The sequence below is a fragment of the Trichoplusia ni genome, chromosome 12 (assembly GCF_003590095.1).
Source record: "Trichoplusia ni isolate ovarian cell line Hi5 chromosome 12, tn1, whole genome shotgun sequence".
NCBI lineage: Eukaryota > Metazoa > Arthropoda > Insecta > Lepidoptera > Noctuidae > Trichoplusia > Trichoplusia ni.
The window spans coordinates 4,840,328-4,863,925 of record NC_039489.1 but is presented as its reverse complement, the minus strand read 5'-3'; the positions used below and the strand labels follow the sequence as shown (position 1 = coordinate 4,863,925).

General features: G+C 34.4%; 2 protein-coding genes and 1 long non-coding RNA gene across 3 annotated transcripts in view; 2 read left to right on the top strand and 1 right to left on the bottom strand.

Moving 5' to 3' along the window:
- The first annotated feature begins 340 nt into the window (after window positions 1-340).
- LOC113499479 lies at window positions 341-993 on the top strand. Its single transcript, XR_003401111.1, has 2 exons — window positions 341-486; window positions 909-993. It is a non-coding gene; the product is annotated as an uncharacterized LOC113499479 (long non-coding RNA).
- A 9-nt stretch (window positions 994-1,002) lies between these two features.
- LOC113499478 (chymotrypsinogen B-like) lies at window positions 1,003-5,984 on the top strand. The gene is made up of 7 exons (XM_026879983.1): window positions 1,003-1,320; window positions 1,926-2,102; window positions 2,588-2,819; window positions 3,913-4,022; window positions 4,378-4,545; window positions 4,863-5,019; window positions 5,572-5,984. Exons 1-7 carry the CDS (start codon window positions 1,072-1,074, stop codon window positions 5,787-5,789), a joined length of 1,311 nt encoding a protein of 436 aa, XP_026735784.1. The 5' UTR covers window positions 1,003-1,071; the 3' UTR covers window positions 5,790-5,984.
- Window positions 5,985-10,529: 4,545 nt separating this feature from the next.
- LOC113499453 (regulator of hypoxia-inducible factor 1-like) overlaps window positions 10,530-23,598 on the bottom strand; it is a 30,462-nt gene continuing 17,393 nt past the window's right edge. The window contains exons 7-13 of the mRNA XM_026879937.1: window positions 19,361-19,527; window positions 17,725-17,910; window positions 13,520-13,699; window positions 12,546-12,696; window positions 12,112-12,292; window positions 11,487-11,629; window positions 10,530-11,093 (exon numbers count right to left, since the gene is read on the bottom strand). Coding sequence (XP_026735738.1) covers window positions 10,890-11,093; window positions 11,487-11,629; window positions 12,112-12,292; window positions 12,546-12,696; window positions 13,520-13,699; window positions 17,725-17,910; window positions 19,361-19,527 — 1,212 coding nt within the window. The 3' untranslated portion in view covers window positions 10,530-10,889. The remainder of the gene's footprint in view (window positions 11,094-11,486; window positions 11,630-12,111; window positions 12,293-12,545; window positions 12,697-13,519; window positions 13,700-17,724; window positions 17,911-19,360; window positions 19,528-23,598) is intronic.

Sequence of the window (23,598 nt, the reverse complement as noted above, 5' to 3'; positions counted from 1 at the left end):
GCGTTTGCATTATTAATTTATTCATTAGAGAATGTAAGGTGTACTAAAAAAGGCTTGAAACTGTTTTATGTACATTTTAAACATTTTTCAAATATAATGTATCCTGTTTTTTAGACTTTGTCAAAATTTAAGCAATTCGGATTACGTCATCACAATATTTATCTCTAAAACTAAACGAGAATCTCCATATAGAAAAACCCAATGGAATTCTCGTATGCAGAAATAAAAATACATTGTGTCCTTGTCTCCTGTACTGTATGCAGTCACCTAACTGTACTCATCCATCCTTTTCTCGCACAACTAAAAAGACAGAGAAGGAAGAAAAACAGGAAAACGCTAAGAAGATGATCAGTAACTTGTTGGATTGGAGATGAGTCAAAAAGTTTATAAAGTAATATTATTTCTTACTTGTTGACGGCGATATTAGTAAAGTCATAGTCGTATATTAGAATTAGGCTGTCATAATGTGTTTGTGATGAAAGTAAGGTAAGATAGTGTCTACCTGTATTATTATTAGTTTTAAATACATCATAATATATAATTCTACCACTTATAGCAGTCTGTTGGCAGATGAAACTCCTGTGATATCAAATTTTGGATTTATTTATGCAAAGGTTTAAAGTACACGCAAATAAAATCATATTCAATGAAATACAGTTGATTCCAATTCAATTCAATTTAATTTAATTTTGTACAATTCACTTCAATATAATTAAATTAGTACTTTTGAAAACTTTGTTTGATGATTTTTATTTTTATTTAAAAACAAGGTTTTACAATAGAGATATTCATCTGTGTTATTCACCAAAACTATGTATTTTTTTTAAATACTGTACAGATAGTGCTACATCTCTTAAACTACTTATGTCGGATTAAGATTTTGATAATAAGAGTGTTTTTCCTTTCAGATAATAAAATTTAGACTTAATTCTAAAGTTAATAGCAAAAGCAAATAAAAACTCCAAAAGCGAGCAAAAATATACCGAAACAAAAAAGAAGAAAACACGGGTTTTATAATGCAACACTAATTCCAATTCAAGTGAAAACCAAGAACCAAATTCTGTAGTAAAAATGTTAATTCTACATATATTTTATGCCATAGCTCTGTTGAAAGTAGTGGAAAGTGTTAAAACTGTATCTATAGTAGGCAATCCTCTAGCCCACGCAGTTCCTTGCAAAGAAAATCGCGATGTTTTAGCTACATTCGAAAGTGGACGTCCACCGGGCGAAGAAAACCAGTACAATTTGAATATAATAGGAAACATGTATCCACAATCTCGTGTAGAATTGAAATTTGATTCGGATGCTACTGTTAATTTGGTAAGTATCATTTAGATCGTTCAATTAACTTCAAAAAGGAAAAGGTTTTATTTAATTCGCCTGTATGTTTTTATGTGTGTTACTTCTTGAATTTCGGTCTGAATGAATTGAAAACAATTTTGTCGATTCTTTTTTTATTGTATGTGATAAACCTGTCATTTCTTTAGAAACGTTTAGTGCTTTACTGAAGTTATTTTTCACCTTCATTATTTTTTTAGCATCCTTGCTTAAGATAAGTTTTTTTGTAGTCTAACTTGAAACTTTCCTTTCATTCACGGGATAACTTCATGGAAAGAGACGCGGTCCGGTATTGCTATTAAATTGTCTTGTCAGTTGCTTGTCGATCATAAGATAACCCCTATACCAAGTCACGGTAATTGTTAACCTATTAAAATATTTTTTGATTGTTTTTCAGTCTGATCCAATGAAAGCTAGAATAACAGTGAACACATACAAAAATGCGTTTAGTGTTAGATTCTTCAAACCTGCTAAGGGTCTGAATATTGTAAATTGGCTTGTCAGTTGCTTGTCGATCATAAGATAACCCCTATACCAAGTCACGGTAATTGTTAACTTATTAAAATATTTTTTGATTTTTTTTTCAGTCTGATCCAATGAAAGCTAGAATAACAGTGAACACGTACAAAAATGCGTTTAGCGTTAGATTCTTCAAGCCAGCTAAGGGTCTGAATATTAGAGTTAAAGGGCCTGCTACTGGTACCATACCTTACGTCGTAAGCATTGTCCAAGATGGAGAAGAGATCTGTGAGAATTACACAACCGTAAGTTTGAATATTTTGAAATGAATTTGACAGGTATTCCTTAGAAATACCTGCGTTATTGTCAAGAATATTCATAATTTTTTAGGATTTTTTAGCTTTTGGGGTAAAAGCCTTCTTGTCATTGACGTTAACGGGAATAAAATTTTATCTTTTGACTTAAAGTTTTCCCACTGATTCCAAAGACTTAATAAAAATATATTTGGCCTTATTTTAAACTTAACTTAAACATTAATCGTAGCATAAATATTTACGAATATTGCAAATAAGATTCTGCTAAGTCATCTGAAGATAAACCTGAGCTAATAGTTCTTTCTTGATAAGGATAATACTCACGCTTAAATATGAGTTAAAATGACAAAGAAAAAATTAATAAGCAAAGGAAAAAACAGAACTTATATAAGTCCATTCACTCTAAATTTAGATGACAAAACCATGAATTGATTTTAGAGTCTTTAATGAATTAAAGTTACTTATATTTTTTACAGGGTTACTTCGACGACCTCATTCAAGGCGTCAAAGGGTCGGCTGAAATCAGTTTGAGTGTGCCAGAAGGAACTTGTGGAAGACGAAAAGTAGTCCATACTGGACTGATTGTGAATGGCCTGCCGACGAAGCCTGGGGACTGGCCTTGGCATGTAGCCTTGTTCACTGTTGAAGGGGCTGTCGTGAAGTACATCTGTGGAGGGACTCTGTTAAGTAAAACTTTGGTTTTGACTGGTAAGCATTTTGATATACATTTAAGAAGAATGCATTGTATTGCATAACTTTCAAACAACGTCATCTAGCCGTAAACTGAATAATTTTTTTGATTGTACGATAGCCAAGTGGTAAACCCCGTGTAGTAAACAAGCATTTGAGTGATCCACAAATACTTTTCCGGAGCCTGTGTGCATGTGATTTGAATTTTTGTGTTAACCTAAGCGAAATATTGATTTAATTCCATGAAAAAAAACTTGTATATGGCAACTGATAAACATACTTTTATATTTATAAATACGTACATATTGTAGATAAATTAAAACCAGACACAGAAAAAAGTGATCGATCTCACCGCACAAACCTTTATCGTCGGTGGCAATTGAACCTACGGCCTCCGGTATAGCGAGTGGTTACAATACATGTCTAATTTTCTATTGACCTCCGTTAAACGACCTACTATTTAAATTTGATGATGGTACAGGAATAGGAGATTAAATTATAACTGTACAAAATTCCACATGTTAATAAACCTTCTTTCTTTCCCACGTAGCTTAAACACTCAAGTAATTTATTCACCCAACAATTCACTGTAGCTAACTCGATCGGAACAATGGGTAAGATTTATTTTCTGTCGACTGAAGGCGTTTGCATGTAAAATTCATGCCCACACAAGTTCTACGAATAGGGTGGGAATAAGAGAAAAAAAGGAAATAATTGGCACTAAGTCCGGAGATGTGTAACCGGTAACGTATTTTGTAAAAGGGATGAACATTTGAATTATTATTCGTGTTACGTAGTTCGTTTAAAGCGATGATGTGATAATACAAATTAGATATTATTACATCAATATTTGCGGTCTATAGTCACTTTGTCTCACAACGCTAACGTCTAAAACGACAAGTGTATTTTTTATTTCTAACCATGGTATAAGTTTTCAGGCTATCTGTCTGTCTTTCTGTGGCTTGACAGCCGCCGAACGGATTGAGCAAGTGTATTTCCTGCGAGTGACAAATCGTTCAAGCCGTTTAAAAGTGTGGGGTGAAAGTTTTATGATGAGGGTTTTTAAATATTTAATTTTATCCTGTATATTTCAACCATTTATTAATTGCAGCCGCTCATTGTGCTACAATCAGAAATGATCCAGTTGTACCAAATTCTCTGAGCGCTATTCTTGGAAAGCACAATCTGATCGGTGGGGATATAGCTCCACAGGAAAGAGAAGTAAGTGAAATCTATGAATTGAAGTATTAAGTAAGGTGGTCTTTGATAACCCGTAAGTCTGGTTGTCAGTCTTGCTGGCATAAATTACCCTTCACGACTGTCAAACGTGTATAAATAACAGCCGGGACACACAATTTAACTCGCCTTCCCAAAAACCCCATTTGATAGATAGTTACCCATCTACAGAGTGACCGTCTGAAGCGTAGCTTAACCTGTGATAGATCAATACCTGTAGCCTAGCTACGTGCTCTTCAATCATATTTAAAGCTACAAAAAATATCATCAAAATTATGTGATACGTGTCTCTTAATCTGCCTACTTAATTTAAGCTCCTTATTTTTACCACGTTATCCAGATTTTCCAAGTAATCATCCACCCATCTTATGACGTCAAGACCCTGAACAATGACATAGCTCTGCTGAAACTGAAGTCTGAAGCAGTGTTTGATGACTACGTGCAACCAGCCTGCTTATGGAACACCAACAACTTTAAGAAACTGCCTTCTGGTGATGTGTATGGGACTGTAAGTATAGGCATTTCTTTTTAAATTATCAGAACACCAGCTGTGATGTTTTAAATTTGATTGAACTTTTTATTTGCAAATCGATTGACATGAAAAAGATATGGATTTTATGGTATCTTTCTGTCTTTTCTGTTTTAAAATAATTTCTTATGCCTAATTAAGTTCAGCGTGGTGTAGGTATCATACTCCTTAATTTAATGTCAAAAAACCGCTTGTTTTTTACTACCAAATAAATTATAAAAAGAAACAGACATAGAAAACGAAAGAAACTATTTAATTTCCTCATCTTCTAAGATTATCCCGCCATGTTTTTCCAGGTAGTGGGCTGGGGATTCAACCATCAAGATTTTCTATCAACAACCCTGCAGCAGATAAATATTCCTTTAGTGTCCGAGGCGACCTGTTTGAAGAGTAACCCAATATTCTTCTCCAAGAAGCTCGATGCAAACAAGTTTTGTGCTGGGTACACAAATGGTCAGTTGGATCAGTATTTTATAATCTAGATTAAGATATTGCTCGTCTTTGTATTTTTATTGCAAAAGATATCTATACGAATTTTGTATTGCTAGAATTTTCGTCTGTTTGGTAAAATGCTTCAATATCAGAGAATATATAGTATTGACATTCAAAAGTTTGATATGTATTGGATACTCTATTTATCGAGAAAAGCTATCGTCTATAAGCTACAGGTTGCAAATAAGGAAATCGCAGGTTTCAGCTAGTTAAGTATGATATTGTCTGTCGATCGTGGTTTGAAATTAAAATGATCAAATCCAAGAACTAAGAAAACTAAGGGGAAGTTAGTATTATTGCAGTATAGAAGACTCATTTTTGCGGTAAACATTTTCGACATTCATTTTAAGCGGCTGAATCACTAGTTCTATAATCTAACGTTTCTTTAGCGTCTGTTTTGAGCCTAAAAGAAATAAAAACATTTTGACTTTGACACTATTAACATAAATATTGGTAGTACACGGTGAACCTTACACTATTTGTATTCTAGGAGATCTTTGCAAAATTCTGCAGGAACTTCAGCTTGCAACGGTGACAGCGGCGGTGGTCTGATGATCTTCGTGCCAGACATTCCCGGCGCGTCTGGCAACGCGTCTGGTACCTGGCATGTCCGTGGCATCGTGTCTCTGACTGTCAGTCGTCGTGACGTAGCCATCTGTGATCCATACCAGTACACGATCTTCACTGATGTTGTCCAATATAAGGATTGGATTGGTGGATATTTAGATTGAGGGCTTGATAAATTTTTGGTAGAAAGTTTATTTGTGTTTTTTTCCTTGGAATTTAGATGTATGGGATGAAATAAAACTTTTTTGATTTTGACGTAAATCTGAAGTTCATTCCCATATATCCCGTATGAGGTTTCATAAACTTATTTTTCTACAAGAAAACCATCATGCAATTATTTTTGTATTGTTATAAAATAAAAAAAAGCCTTATCATGTAAATGCGAGTCACTTTTTTATTTTCCCTCTACCACTGGTTTTACACATTTTCGCAGCAAATTATCAAAAACTTAAAAAAATCCTCAATAATTCATCGAGAAACGGGGAAAAAATAACACAATACTTACTTTATCATCGCCCACCAGATGTCGCCCTAACAAGCTTTTAAAAAGAAAAAACTTGAGCTGAACCAATATATTAACCGTTCAACTTTTAATGTTTCCCCATTATTCTTTGCAAGTTGTCCAAACGGAGGCATTTACTTAACAATTCTCGAGATTTTTTTCGAAATTTGTATAAGAATGTTTTGTCTTCTATTATAATAGGAGTTTTTAATGTGAAGCTAGATATTTTAAGTGGGATTTAATATGCTTCGTTGTAGACTTTCTCTGCGTAAAGCAGAGATCGAAGTTTTGATGTAGATGACTAAAAAGACGGGTAGGAGACAGTAAAACTTTTTTGTTTAGACGAAGTTGATTTTCTGTGGTGTACTGTTCCAAATTCGAATCCAAAATAACGCATTAATTTCCTTAAGGGGGAGTCGTTTTTCGTTCAAGCTAATCAACACTTGAAACAGTCTTTTTTTCTATGTCATCACGAGTTCCTCCTGTTATTAACATATCTTTGAAAGTCTTTACAGGTAGTCAGTAGTTCGAAAAGCTGATGGCCAGTCTGACTCATGGGCATCGTATTACCCAGGTAACTTGAGGAAATCAGATAGGTAGTCGCTTCTTGTAAACATTGATGCTTAGCTGTATATAGACAGATTGGAAGCCGACCGCAAATTAGTCTAGAATAATGCTAGTGTGACGCTGATAATAGTTTCTGAAGTAAAACTATCAGCCGGTTAGTAAAACTTCATTTAAACGGATCACGAAAATGGAACTGAAATTATCTATTAACTAAATTATCCTTCTATATCATAATAGGCATTTGTTTTTGCTTCATTATTTTAATTTCCCGTTCAATTTTGGTTGATTTTATTAATATGAACGCAAGCGAAAACTCGAATTACCCTAATCATGCTAAAATAATAGTTAATTTCAACAATTAGCCCTCAAATTGTGTAGTGATTGAATTTTGCTATCACAATTTTATCAGGCGTGTAATATAATTTTGTTATTTATGCATAAGTAATGGTATTACGTCATAAGCCTATTAATAATGCCGCTTTAAATGATTACAACATTGGAATCTAAATAGGCTTTCATTATATTGAGAAGCTTTTGTTGTTAAATGTTTCTAATGTTCACTGAAAACGGATTGTAACAACTTGGTTTCGTTGGTGAAGAAAATGATGAAAGTTTCAATTTTTTATTTTATTTTAATAATTTATGAATAAACACGAAAGTTTGTATGTATGAGTGTTTGTTTCTCGATCAGAAAAAAAACACTGAATGGATTTAGACGAAACTTGGCACACAGATAGTTTATAAAGGAATTACTTAACACATATGGTAGCTTTTATCCTGGTTTTCTGTTCTCATGAGTTCATTTTCGATGCGGTCCCGCGGGCAAAACAATTAGAATTTTGTTTTTAAGGGTCCCAACACACGAACACAACACTACATGCTTGAATACTACAGACCAGGGCGGCGAAATTATATCAAGTACCATCACATACCCGTGTTTTACCATTTGCAAATCTTTCATACTATTTTTATCTTTTTTAATTGAGCCACACACCATGACTGCTAATATTGATGACTTCTCCTTTCGCGGGTCTGCTGGCAGAATTTTTTTAAGAAATAAGCAGTACCCTTGTACATTATTTATATATAGGTATGTTATATTACTTTTAAGACCTCTTGTGTGTGTACATAAATTATTGAATAAAAAAACCCCACTATTTTGCGGATATTACAAAAACACAAAAACCATCATTGAACAATTTCAATTCCGCCACTGTCTTTCGCACTATTCACTAACAAAAAAGTATAGTCATCTCGCATCAGTAAATCCACTAATAATTACATACAAGTATATATAGGTATATATTATACATCTAGTACCTAATGAAACCTCACTGTCTGTCAAATGGTCAGATAACCATTCCACTTGGAAGACTAAATGCTGTAGCCGTGATCGATTGATGGTTCAACTACAATGTATGGCAACAGAACGGTGTTAGGACGGGTTGACGTCACACCGAAGTGTAACGCGAATCATTTCTACAGAATTATTTAATTAAAAAAAAAATGATCTTGTGGAGGAGCTCGTGGCTAAGCTATAACCACATAAGTGAATCGATCACAGGTTAAGCTATGCTTGACGCGGTTGGTCCGTAGATAGGTGACCATCATTGTCATAACGAGTTCCTCCGTGTTTCGGAAGGCACGTTAAATTGTGGGTCCCGGCTGTTATTTCTCCATGTTTGATAGTCGTTACAAGGTAGTCAGAAGCTTGAAAAGTCTGAAAGCCAGTCTAACCAAGGGTACCCTGTTGCCTAGGCAACTGGGTTGAGGAGGTCAGATAGGCAGTCGCTCCTTGTAAAAAACTGGTACTCAGCTGAAACCGGTTGGACTGGAAGCCAACCCCAACTTAGTAGGGAAAAGGCTAGGCCGATGATGAATCAAAGATTTTTGTGACACATAAATTTACACAAGAACCAACACAAACATTTAAAACCAGTCTACAAAATAATACTGTGATATAACGTTAAGTTATTATCAACACATAATTCGTCGTCGGTGTGACATAATTCCATTTCACACAATACGTTACAGAGTAGCGCGATGACACATGCACTATGAATTAGCCAAATCCCTTGCAAGCGACATCCTTAATCGGTGTGTCGATAATCGATATGTAGTGTACGGATTAGCTCTGAAATGTCACAGTTCAAAACTGAACTTTAACTTTAGAAGAATAAGGTATAATTTCGCTTGAACTAAAAATAGGTGCAAATATTTGAGAGATGTAAACAGGGCTGCCAGCGGGATTAATTTAATGTTAAATTTTCTACTGAAATTTTTGTAGGTGTTTTATCTAGAGTTTATGTTTTAAATCCCTGTACAAATTTGTCGAGGTAATGAAGATAGGTTAGTGTACTTGTACAGTCAGCAAAAAACTCATGAACAAATTGGATTCGGAAAATGACAAAAATGTTAAGAGATTCTTGCGGAAACCATTTTTAAGTAATCTTTGGATGAGAAGTTTCTTAGGTGCCCTGAAAAAATAATAATAATATAACAGCAATTTATTTAGTTAGATCATGTACACTCAATAAAAAATAATCTTTTTTTTTGGTGACTTTTCGTATGTATAGAGTTTTCTCTGTGATTGTACATGAAACTGGTGTGGCGAGTTATTTTAATGAGAAACAAACCTTTTTGGATCCTTTTTCATACTGTCACAGTTCGTTCCAAGTTAAGATGGACAGTCGGGTTTGCTCTGTATTTAAACATTTATTTGCAAAGTAAAACTTAGGTGTGCTAATTATTTTTAGCAACGTGTTTTAAAAAAAGTCTCTTGTAGTTAGTAATCCTAGCTATGCCTGGAATTTTACAAAAAAATAGCAAGAGATTTAGAACAAATATTCATAGATCACAAAAATGCTTATCCTAGGTAGGGGTCGAACTCGCGACACGTCGCGTACAGTGAGCTTGTCTGGTGACCTATACCATTCGTCTATCCATGCAGTCATTTACCAACAATATTGTGACGTTATAGTATTGTTCCCTTTTCAATGTTAAAGGATTCGTATGCTTATAGAAAAAAAAAACAAAATTCAGATACAAAAGTTTTATTAAAAATCGTCACGCACCAGCATCACTTATTGGCACAATAAGTTGGGCCAATGCATCCAAAACATTTCAATAACTTTCAAACGTTAAACATGTTTGATAGATTATTAAACATTTTGGGTCCAATATTGGGCCAATATGTGGAGCCAACCTTTTTCGAAGATCAATTTAATCTACAAACTCTCATTATATAAATTCTTACTTCTTTAGTTATATCTTATACTCATATTTACATAGTACATTTAAAATTTTAATTATATACCGACAGAATACTTCGGGTACAAAATCATTCAAACCGTCATAATCCAAGCAATGTACATTGATATTTTTAAACATAACTGTACAAAAACCAAATACCAATAAATTGACTTGAAATTTCTTATCACTTAAATTTTCTCTTAATATTGACAAATTGACTTTACTCCGAGAAATACTTAGATTTTCAAAATCATTTCGATGCCTACCAACACTTCCTAAAACTGTTGTAGTTGTGGGAGTGAGAAAGCACTATCAGGTGTATAGCGGTATCTCTTTTCCACAAATACAATTTACTTTAAGATGCAGTGTTAGGGCCGAATTATAAACCAAAATCTCAATCACAAATCCCACGTCTAGTTCTACCCTATTGACATTATAATAATGTGTAAAACATAATATCATCAATAAGAAATTGTATTGTAAAGTTTTCTTAAGCACTTCCAGCTTTAGCCAAGTGACAACCCTATAGTCTTAAACAACAACTTCAATCACAGTCACCTGATTAAAAATGTGTCGTTAAAGTTTTCGAAAGCATTTACCTATCTACCTAAAAAGTCAGTGAAATCACTCACCGCGGTGAAAGTTAACATTTTTGAAATAGCATAAATTCTAAAGGAGATCTTCTATAAGAAAACATGCCAGCAGCAATATTTTCCATAGAAATCTTAAGAAGAACAATGTTTATCATAATTACGGATGCAGAAACATCGCTTGGCTAAAGCTCAAATATATTCCAATACTTAATTTTCAGGAAGCCTACTACTATCCCTTCAAGAACAACTGTTATTACTGTGGAAGCGAGATGTCGCTTTACATGATGTAAAACGGCATCTCCCTTCCACAACGACTTTAAGAGATAGACGTAGGCTCCGAAATTAACTTTCTAAATATGAGTAGAAACAGTATTAACTGAAACATTAGAAATGCCAGGTTTAACGTGATTGGCATTTGTATCTTCTTTCTCTTTAGGTCTTCGTTTTGGGCCTAGAAGAAGTTTCTGGAGTTGACAGGCCGGTGCTTCAACGAAGAGATATAGAGGCAGAGCGAATAGGTAGGTTGTACTGACGATGCCTGCGTATAACATTATCTGAAAGAGGAAGAAATATTATTGTCAGAGGTTTTAAGGGTAAAAAGTAAATTATCAAATAAATGATGCCTTAATTTTGGAATATTTTTGAAATGCCTAAAACGAATTGTTTTTATAAGACTCCTATGTTTTGGAATGTCCCTGAAGTACATTTAACTAATTGTTTTATCGTTTTGAGTATCTTTTTCAGAGAAACAGATGACTCGCGTTTTATCCATGTCATACAAAACAAAACCAAAAGTTGAATTTGAAACTCTTCAAGGGGGTCAATGATCTAAAAAATTAACGACGACGTAGATTCTTTGACTTCACTCTTTTATTACTTGAATCTCCTTTCATTCACTTTATGGAGACAAACGTCCACCATCTACGTTTCAAAGGACCTATACTTACAGCGGTATAATCAGTAGCATAGAAGGATCTCCTCATCTGTCCACCGTAGGTCCTCAAGACGGTGGCGTGCAACAGCATGGCGCAGTAGGACATCCTACCGAGTGGCTGCAGGGGACCCCACTCCACGGAGCTTACGTAGATCCCTGAGGTAAAAAAAAATTATCAGAATGTATTAAAAAAAAAGGTTTGGTCCTTGAGAATACGATCAGCTATCGCTTTCTCTGTCACTCTGTGGAAGCGTGACACACAGTATTTGAAATCAACTAGCGAGATTCGACTTAGGGTTCGTGACACGATTTTTGGTCATTTAAGACTGACGGCACAGATTGTCTTTTTTTAAACTGCCTGAATTTTGTGACTAAAAGAGTTTAGAGAATGCATTAATATTTTTTTGGCTAAATAGGCTAAAAGCTAAACAGAAAAACCTCCTTGTGAAAAAGCTGTATTGATTATAACTGGCATTCTCTGTTCACCATATTTTACTTATTGTTCTTCTTTCGATTAGATTCGCCCAAAAGCTACTTTTAAGTATAATTAATATACTCAACTGCATTTAGTTAGTTACCAAGAAAATTAACCTCATTTTATTTAAGATGTTAAATCCTTAGAAAAAACAACTACTTACTGTTGCACTTGTAGAAGTATCCGATGATGAACACACAGATGGCTAGAGCAAAGAAGTTCTGGTTCAAGGCGTTGAATACTGCAGACTCGAAGGCTGATGCTTCACGGTGGTGGAGGTCCCAGCCCATGAGGACTGTTCCCATCGCGATGGGGATGGAGACCAGGAAGAGGAACTTCATTAACTGGAAAGGAAATAGGCACAATGTTGGTAGTTGTTGGAAAGATGACGCCATATAAAACGAGTCCTTTTCGTAAGATTTCGTAAATGATCAAAAAAGACAGCCAAACACTTAAATATATAAAAAATTCACTCGTTCAATCTTCATGAGAAACGGTTTTATTCAGAAGAAAACAGTTTTCAAATAAATAATTCCACTGAATATTGAAAACGGTGCAGTGACAGCTGAGTCAGGAATAGCTTATAAATCAACTTACGATCGAATCTCCTAGATCCCATTTCTTCTGTTGTGCCTTATGATAGAAGTAAGCAGTAAGTACTCCAAGATGATATCCAGCCCAATTGCCTTGAGCTGACACATACGCATGGTAGAACGTGTCATTGTACCCAAATATATCCCTTATCGACCTGGAAATTGAGTTCAAAGTTGAGTGGAAGGTTCGAAGGTTGATTGGACTTTTTGGATTGTCGTAGGATGAAATTATGAGGGTATTTTGGATATCGTTCGAAGTCACGTGCAGAAATAATGTGTGTCACGATTTCTATTATGGTGTACGGGAGTTTCAAGTATTGTAAGCGTTGCTGCAAAATAGTTTAGTGTGTTGAAGTGTGAGGATATCTCGTTTCCAGTCACATCACGATGCAAGGGATTGACGGTTTAAATTTTGAATGTTTCGTTTGAAATTTTAACTAGGGGATCATTGATAGTATATTGGCTAAGTTTTGATTACAATAATGGGTATAATCTTGTCTACCTTTAAAAAAGATTTGATTAAGCAGTTTTGGATTAAAAACTGTACTATCTAGTAAGTTCCTAATGATGAAGTTTTCTAATGATGTCTCAAATCTACCTATTGTTTTGCCAATCTTAGAATTGGGGCCTCAAATAAGTTTCAAATAAAATACTAACACAAAATAACAAATATGACGTTTTGAGTCGAGACAAAAGTCGACGAGGAAAATTCTTTACATCAAGAATTCATGTCCTAGTCCTTGGAAATACTCAACATTATTTTATAGCATTTTTACTAAATACAATACGATGACATTTTATATACAGGTACTTCTGGCGAGATCCATTGTTGTAATAAAACTGTATATCTGCTTCTTTTTTACCCGATTGCAAAAGGACAATGTATTGACAGCTATCAACGGTATCCACGCGAGCCAAGCCGCGAAAAAGAGCTTGTTTTAGAAATAAAAAAGGAGAAATTTACAAAATTCTACTTACTCTGGGAATATACTGACTCTAATCGGTAGAAGATTCATGAAGTAGCTCTGTAAGAAGGGTATGAGCAGACTGATGGCCATGACAGCAGTCAGCACTGGGACCCCACTCCTTGGCCACCGCCAGATGATGAGGAGGACCACCAGGGTTATCAGAAACAGTTGCGTGTCAGTGCCCAGGTACCTGAAAGCAAGGAGAATTACAATAAACCTCTCTTCAATATTTTTTTCTCGATTATATTGAACAACTTCCGCTCTAAAGTTTTTAATCCTTGTTGAGATTTTACAAATAATCAAATCACATGCACAATGGGACGAAGAAAATCAAGTTTGTGACCAACTGTTAAAAAATTGACAACTGTGTAAATATCATGGCTCCAGCTTGGTGACACACAGTAATAGGCTAACGTTTTAAGTCTTGAGTACGAGTCTAAAACAAATAAAATTGTCATAATTACAAAAAGCAATTAAAGTTACTTTAATAAAACAAAACAAACTAAGTGACATTAATTTCTCTAAACTGCGTAATTTTGTTACGCAAAACCCGAGACAAATAGATCTAGCTTCTGTTAATTTTTTACCCGTATTTTACTTCCATCAACGAAGGCTAAACCGCTTTCCATAGATCTTTCAACTGACCTCCGAATCTTATTTGTTTTTCATACGAATTTCAACAATACCATACATGTTGACTCAACACTCGAGACTGACTCTTAAGATTAAAGACATAAGATTAAAGTTTGAATGATGGTACTCTTGTTTTAGATAATTTTCGGTCGCAGTTTTAGTCGTTGTAATTATAGTTGTGAAATTTGGGGAAAAAGGGTATCTTGATCTGGTAGTCGTGCCTCAAGTTGCACTCAAGTAATGGTCTCGCCTTGGCCCACTTTATGGTAAGCGGTGACAATATTCTTTTATTTGCTCTCGTGTCAAACCAGCGTAAATTGAGCTGTAGTCATTATTTACATCATAATTTAAGCTGATGAAACCTATTTGGGGCTTTAGGATCCAGACTTAGTGTTTTGTTTCGGGTATAATATTTTAGTCACTGCATTGAAAAAAGCACTGGTTCAATGAGTGTCGGACTTGAAAAATAAAAAATAGCTGATTTTCTTAGTGTTCAACCATCAATTTCATATTTCAACAGTATATCCAGTTGCAATTATTATTGGGTTAGAGCTTCGTTAAAGACAGACAGACATCGGAACCGTTAAGCCTCCTAAAGTCTCCTACTATTAAGACTATTGTAGTCGTGAAAAAGAGACGGCAAACTACACAGCGTTGAGCGGCATCTTCCTTCCACAAAGTCATACTTCATACGATGTCAGTAAGCCTCCTAAAATAATGCAAAATCATGTAAAACTTGATAACAAAGACCAAAACTAACTGTTTTCTACCATCACTGAAGTCTGCAATAATAATTACGTCAACAAGTCTGACACGTGGCAGACCACAAAACCACCATTTGTGCCATGAAACACAATTTATTTATTTTTCGTATATTCAACTCGAATCTCACAGAAATCCCAGGAAGGCAAACCATTTAAAATAACTGATTTAAACAATTTAACGCGACAAAACAATTTTGGTAAAATACTCAGTATTTATCCGAATCCCATTACTTCTATAGGTTTTTACTCGTATAAGGGCCAGTCCTTTACATTTAAAAACGTATAGAACGTTATCTACGACGAATTTAAAGCCCTAATTATCTACTTTCTTAACGACTTTGGTGCTACTGACAAAAAATTAAAAATATCGTGCTCTGAATTCCAAATATTTGAATCTGGAATCGCTATCCCGTAGTGAGTAAGTATGGTGATCAATGGTCAAACCATCTCTGTATGAGAAGAAGCTTTCGCTCAACAGTGTGAGAGATAAAGAAAATGGAAGACACTAGACTGACTGACTGATTGCGAAAAAGAGTCTGTCAACAGTAAAAGGTGGCAGAGAGAGAGAGATAGAGAGATCATGGTCACAGCATTATCTGCCCCTACTAACAAAACGAACGCCTCACCATTGTCGACGTTCACTCGGCCAAGAGTGATATGACAAAGAAGAAGAAAAGGAGTTATAATTTCAAAATACATGTTAAACCTTTTCTTTGGGGTTTTCCGGGAAAGTAGTATACTACACTGTATAGACAGATATTGATTTGCAATGACAATGACAATGTTCAGGCTTTATTTGACATGGACAAAGAATGCAACAACGTGGTTATCAATATTACTTTTAACGCAGTACTTACAGTTACATTAAGTACGCTTAATTCAATTTGATACATGATGATCAAATGTTGTTTGAAAAAAAATCCCTCAATAAAATGATAATTAGCTGATTAAAAGCGGTACTGAATGTAAAATATCTTACACTTAATACTGAAAAATGTCTTACAAAACGATCAAATCCAATAAGACAGAAAGTCAACCTATTAGTACAGAGAAAGGATAGAAAAATAATCTATAATAGAAATATCATGAACTAGCCGTTGCTCACGACGCTGTCTGCATGGACATCAGAATACAGCGCGGTAGTTCCTGTTACCGTGGGAAAGACAAAACACAGCATTGTCCCCGAACCTTCCCCCCTTATAATCGAAGTACCCAAAAACAGCAGCACACATACATTTCATTATTTTAAATAAAAAATATTATGTATAAGCAAATATCAAAAACGAAGGTCCGTTAAATATATATATATATATATATAAAGTCAGACCCCCAATAACCCCCCTAATAAATCTTTTTACGTCTCATCCGTTCCGTTGCTTTGGCGTGAAAGCGAGACATACAGACAGACAGAGAAACTTTCACATTTGTGATATTAGATTCATCGTTCGTATTTAAAATTTATTTCAAACTGCTAATGACTTAAGCAATCATTAAAACACACAGTTGGTTAAAAACGACAACTTGTTCTTCCGTTCTGCATCAAGCCATTACTTCAAAACTTACAATTTAATTTAAGCATTACTGGTATCTCTTTCAAGCTTATTTCTTATACTATAAGGTTCATTTTTGTAAAGATTTGAGGTATAAATTGCGATATACCACGCGTCTCTGATCAACATAAGTGATTTCCTTTTCCTTTGTACATAATTGTTGGATTGAAATGTTGCTTTTATCTTCGTCTGTGTTTAATTGGTTATGTTTTGATGAAAACTTGCATTAAGCAATGTTACTGACTTATTTTGCACCAACTACTACACACTGGAAATTCCATACGAGAGTATCTTGTAATAATTTGTTTATCAAGAAGAAATAGTCCACACTACATTGATAATAAATAAAACACAGCGAAGTAGGTGCATATCGGTAAGTACTCATATAACAATGTAGATTTACTTATTAAATTAATAGTTTAAAAAAATCTAAATACCCGCGTTTTTTATTGTCACTCATTTTTTTTCTAAATCGGTCCAGCCGTTTTTATAGTTGTAAATTGCATTGTCATCAGATTGCTAAGCTTAAGCTATCCTGGAAATTTCAGCCTACTAGCTTATCGGGAAGTGCCTCAAAGTTGAGTTCCAAAAATCCAATCGGACGCCAAAGAAACAAGCATACAAGAAAATGAGTGTATAAAAACGAGGGAAAATTTTTACCTCTTCAATTTATGAAAAAAAACTTTATGCCCATAATTTTAAAGTTAACTTCGAAATGTCGATTTTGATAAAGAAAGTTCTTAATGGAATCAAGTTTCCACTTAAAACTCGATACTAAACAAAGAAACACTCAACTTTAAGCTTCCGTTACAGTTAAAACATCCTGTTCAACATAGAAGTTAGAACAAACAAACATTACTACCGGAAGCAACTCCTTTTGAAACAACTAACCAGAAAGGAAATTGGGCGTTTTGGTTTTCAGGGTCAATTCACTTTCGGATTTTCAAAAAAGAATCTGATGTAAGTGAACATGACTGAAAATGAAACTGGATTTTTTAGCACAGATTTAACCATGACCTAAGATGATATTGAGTTAATATTTGAAATCAGCGATTTTTTCTGCATCGAAGAATGTCGTTATTATTTTACCCATTGTAAATATACATATTACACCCAGACGCAGAACAAATATGTGTGTGATGAGCACGATCATTTGTTGGTTGACTTGTCCCTGTTGGGAAACGAAGTCAAAACCTCTAGTATAACAGTCAAGGCATGTCCACTAGACCTGGACCAGTCAAAATAAAGTCACTTGTTTATTAACTTACCAAGCTTGAGGCAAGCAAAGATGTTCGAACGGAAACAGGTTTGGGCTCAGAATGACAAGCTGCCACCAGTTCATCCGACACATGTCCCGCTCTCTCTTCACGACGGCGTCCCACATAGGACCAGACCCCATATGGGGAACCCAAGTCATAGCCAACCCCATCACCACAAGGACTGCTGGCATCAACCTGTTGGCAATAATGGTATTTTTATTTCAAGAAGCTAATCATATTTGTATCGTAACTATAGTGAGCATGATTAATTATTAAATAATGCAACGGTTTCCTCAAGGATTGCCCGATTAGTTTCGACTCGCGACCCCGCCGCGTCAACTCATGATTAAGGACCCCGATAAATACGCGTGAGTAAACCGTTGCATCAAAAAGTAAGGTAATCGTGGTAAAGTTGGAACGGTTGTATGTCGTATTTTAAATTATGCAATGAGATAATGTCTTTATTTTAGTAAATTATTTAATGTCTCAATTACTTCATTACGGACTAAATAAAAACGGGACATCTCATGTATAAAACGACGTGATTGTCAAATTTCGTACACGCAATCGTCTAGCTGTCAACGAATAGCTATTTACTCTTTTTTTTTACAATTACACTGACTCAACATGTTGTGGCCTTGTGTTATGCACTTAGTTTACTATAATAATCATAATTGTGTGTGATGTCTAAAGAAGCTTTTACTTGTGTTGAAGGCAAAATCACTTGTCAGAAATAAAATTTGGTATCAAAAACAACAACGACAGTTATGAATGAAATTAGTGTAACTGTACTTAAATCAAGCAAAGCAGGAATATCTGAAACTTATTTATTTTTTATTATGACTAAACCTCACAAAATGGTTAGAAAGACTTGGTTAAACTTTATACCTTAAATATTTAAACTTTAATTATTATTGATTTCAAATAATTATACCTTTGCCATTTACTGATAAAACCATTCTATCACCAGCGCTTTAACAAAGTTAGTTACATAATTAATTAAATATAACTCATTGATACACGATAATAAATCATTAATTTATATTTGATTAGTGTTAATTGATACGTGTGCACATTCAATTTATACCGCATATAGAAAATAATAGCCGAACAAAATAGTGTAAGGGTCATTTGAACAAAAGACAATAAAAATAACTGATTAAGTTATATCGTATACTAGATCTAAGAAGTGTAGTTTAAAGACAAAAATTGATTGGATTATTTCATTATCTAGATGGTTGATTACTGAACGAGAAAAAATTCTGAGTCAACACCTTTCGGATATTTTTATAATTACAATGCTCAGAAAAACCACAACGATTTTATCAAATGTAACATTTGGACAGCTGACCAACAGATTTAAGCTTGTTTTTTTATCGAAATTTTCATTTTATTTTTCCTCATTACATACTCCTTGTTCCTTGAAAAACGAAGTGGGTTGTGTCAATCTCTTACTAAGCCTTGCCCTTGAGCAATGACTCCCACATTTGGTTGATAATTAGCAATTCTTGAGGCACAAAAGAGAGTCTAGGTAAGCTTAAGCAAAGACCTTTCTCTGTTGCTTCTTTCAATTTCGGCTCTCTACCAGTTTCTTACAGTTTGCTAATGACAATGCAACTAAAAGAGATAACTGACAACGACTTACCTAAACCACCGATTCACAATAGCCATGGGCACAGTTTTCAATGTGAAGGGATGAGACTCAGCGTACACCAGCATCTTATAAGCCATGAGAAAACCTCCCATCACGAAGAAGATCTGGACGATGACGCGAGCATTGAAGAGAAGAGCCTTGAAGAAATCGTCGTAAGACTGGAAAGAGAAAGAAAATAAGTCTTCTTTGTGGAGAATCTGGGCGAACATCTTGGTCAGCTCTCGTTGGGCGACTGAGTCATGGGTTTGATTCATAAAGTAGTACTGCTTGAGTAGCACTGTGTTGTAAGGAGTTTCTAGTCTCTGGCACTCTGGCAGTTTTGCCCCTGTTTCCGTTGCTGCATTTCGGCATGTAATTTGTATCTTCAGATAAGTAATCATAGGACAAAGCAAAATATTTAAATAGTTACCCATCATTTTTTTAACCACTTGTTGCTTAATATTGATCTATTACCTAGATAAACTGCTAAACTACATCGCCTGAGAAAATTTCAACTGTCTAGCTACCACGGTACGTAACGTACCGCGTAGTAACAGCCGGACAGACATCTGATTATTATTAAAAAGAAAAAACCTCATTAACCAAATTGCATCAATAAAACTTCACATTTATAACAATTACCTCATTTTAACTTAACGTTAAGTGCATACAATTACTTTAACTGTGTTTCATAGTTCACTTGACGTAAGTAACCGCAGAGTGATGAAATGCGGCGTTTTGAAATGAATTGCTTCCGTTGTGCGTGTGCGCACGTCGCGCGGCGGTTTGGTATTGGAGTTGTTAGTGTGGTTTATTAGTTTATGGTGTCATTGAACTTGTTAACTTTTGTTTTTTTTGACAGATTGTTTACATTTTTTTTTGTGGGATAATTATAGTTTTTTTTGTGGTCGATTTCTAGTAAAGTAGAAAACAATATAATATAAAACTGTTGTTTAAATTTTCTGAACAGTGAGTTTAGAGATTGTCTTACCTTTTTATTTAGGATGATAAAAAATAGTAGCCAAGCGTAGGGCTAGTATAGGCCCGCGATACTGAGGGTTCCGCACAAACAGGTGATAAATAAATCGGTTTTTGGACAAATTGTAACCGTAGCCACAGTTGCGTAACAGCGATTTTAATTTTTAATAATTGTTGTTATAGCAGTAGAAATTCATAATCTGCAATTTTCAATTGTCTAGCTGCCACGGTTCATAAGACACAGCCTGTTCACGGACGGACAGATGGACAGACGGATAGACAGACAGCGGAGAACTTACTAATAGACGTTCGTTTTAACCTTTTGCTTTCTTAATAGACCCCTTTTTGTTAACATATAGCTTCTAGAGTCCCTTCCTGATTATCATCTTTTGCATGAATTTAATTGGGCAATAGACTAACCTATAATAAATCTTTAGTAACTAAAAGCGGATTTACTTACTAAATAAAATTCAATGAAGGTACTATTACGTTACATATTGCAACGCACCGCTGCGAACCCACTACCGTGGAAGAGATTGCTCAAATCGAGCTCTTTTATTTACTTTAGTCGATCGATTTGTCGGTTTTAGTGTTAGTCAATAGACTGAACAGATTTTTTTAAATGCAATGCAATTTTTTTTTAATTGTAGAATTATATAAGTTAATGTTAAAGTCCGTGCAATTTTGCTTAACAATGGATGTACAACACTATTCAGTGTTAGTTAAATGTACGAAATTGAATGTTAGTTACCAGTCAATACAATATTTTTGTGAACCTATAATTGTAATTTTTAAAATAATGTGGAGAACTCCTTTAAAAAGGAGGAAGGCTTTAATTCAATGTCAAAATTTCAATATTCTGTGCTCCTTGATACTTTTTATTAAATTATACTCTTTACTTATATCATGTTATAAACCTTTCAATAAAGAGTGAATCGGTCACAATAAGTTCTGTATGTAAAATTAAGCAACCGAGTAAATAAATTTAAGTTTCGTTTAATATAAAATATTAATTAAATTACGTTTTTCTTTCACTATCTACACTACGACACAAAACTCTATAAAACATTAAATAGAACAAAACACTTTTCACGTAACTTTGTGAAATTCCAAACCGGTTATAACTACTTCAAACCAGTTCAATCCAGTTAGAGGTCATTGACTGGTCTAGGTCAACATATTTCGCGGTTAACTTACTCTGTGGGTCAGTTGTTTGCTTAGCCCTTATTCACCCTATTGCCCAAGATTTATGGATATAAGTTTCTAATGTTTGCCTTAAGGGATTTATAGCAATAGTGATGGGAAAAGGAATCGAGTTTTCTTTTAAGTCGTTGTTCTAGTATCGTTTTTTTTTTCATTTCTTAATTTAACAATATCGTAACTTTATTGCTTATGTTAGACTAGATCCTTCTTATTTTTAAACAGTAGTTTTTAAGTTAAATTTTACAGTTAACAGTGTCGAACCAACAACACGAGAGCCTTAAATGATCCTTTAAAATAATTTCGTTCCAATCTTAGAAATCTAAATAATATTACCTTATTATTTAGATTTCTATGGTTATAATAGTGTTGGCTCCCGTTTTACGAAATTTGGTTGTGGTTTTTATTTATTTAATATTATTAACACAAAGTTGGACTCAAGCAGCTCAAAATATACGTAGATCTCGATGGCTTGCAATTAGGGGGAAGGAGGAGGCGTATGTCCAGCAGTGGACGAATAGAGGCTGACGATGATGATGAAAACAAAGACACCAAGTACAATAAAATAATTAAGAACAAACTTGTGTAATTAATAAAGATTGAAAAGATCTTTAGTCAATTATGTGAAGCAATATTTTGATTACAATCATCTAAAGAGAAATGAAACTTGTAACAATTATTTAATTTCAAAAGTACGTTACTTACTGTATTGCAAAGACTTAATTTTGTTTACTGTATTGTCCGATCAAAAAGTAGGTCAGACATCAAAAGGAAAAAATAGGCTATTGAAATATCAACTGAAATAGTTGTAACGAGAACGTTATGGCCTTTCTAAATACGTAATTTATTAACAGATTGCAATATTCAATAAGGTGCAGCGCAGACGAAAGACTTTTCGTGACGCATTTTTTAGTCATTGATTTTAGTACCATTTTATTTTTTAGCTGAGAAAATCAAATAAAGAAGCAACAAATTCATATAAATGAGAAAAGTCTTTATTATAGTCTGTGAAAATAGTAATTATCTATACTAATATATAAAGCTGAAGAGTTTGTTTGTTTCTTTGTTTGAACGCGCTAATCTCAGGAAACTGCTTCAAATTAAAAATTATTTTTGTATTGAATAGACCATTCATCGAGGAAGGCTTTAGGCTATATACTTCGCTCCGACTAATAGGAGCGAAGATACAATGGAAAATGTGGAAAAAACAGGGCAGGTATAAATCATAACTTATATCTTCTAACCACAGCTAGTACAATGGTATGCAGTAACGCACACGCGCGCCATTCAGACTTTTTGAGCGCCGCAGACTCGATCGCACATAAAGTGTGCAGTATGCGCTGCACCTAAGGCGCTATTGTAAAAAAAAAACTGTTTTCAAAGAATGTTGTTCCTGCACGAATAAATTTAATTCTTTTGTTCAAAAAAAGTCACATTCATTTCTTATCCCAAGCGGGGATGGAACCCGCGACCCGTCACGCTCAGTGGGTTTGGCGTGGTGACTATACGACTCGGCAGTCAAAAATAGTCAAAATATTATAAAAGTATTATTTTGATTTGAATTCAAGTATTACTTCACTTATACTTAGACTTCGTTTTACTCGACATAGAAAGCGTAATTAAAGATACATTATTTATACTGAAAAACTCACGCTTATTTAAAAACTTATTAAGGTTTAAATAAATATTATGATTAACATCGAAAATAGAACGAAACTTCTAGTTCTTACTAAATAGCGGAAAAAGTGCAACAACATACCAAGTCTTTACGGTAATAGTGCATAAATGGTACTCATACGGCGAGTACAGATGGCAGCAAAAATAACTGAATTAACGCAGATTTACAAAATCCCCGAAATATCTTTTAGAAATTTTCTTTGGTATTCGTATTCAGTAAAGTTGGTGATGTTCTTTCTATCCTGGATATTTATTACGTGGGTCGTGGGACTTTAGGGACCGGGACCGCGGTCCCATATTCCACCTATAGATACAATAATTATTTTAGAAATACTACAATTTGGGACCACAAATAAAAAAGTAAACTAAGTCTTACGAAAGTATGGTTAACCAAA

Excerpts from the sequence above, each read along its gene's own strand:
- LOC113499478 (XM_026879983.1), top strand. The coding sequence starts at position 1,072 with ATGTTAATTCTACATATATTTTATGCCATAGCTCTGTTGAAAGTAGTG. Across the intron at positions 1,321-1,925 it reads CGGATGCTACTGTTAATTTG|TCTGATCCAATGAAAGCTAG; the intron begins GTAAGTATCATT and ends TTTTTTTTTCAG. Across the intron at positions 2,103-2,587 it reads TCTGTGAGAATTACACAACC|GGTTACTTCGACGACCTCAT; the intron begins GTAAGTTTGAAT and ends TATTTTTTACAG.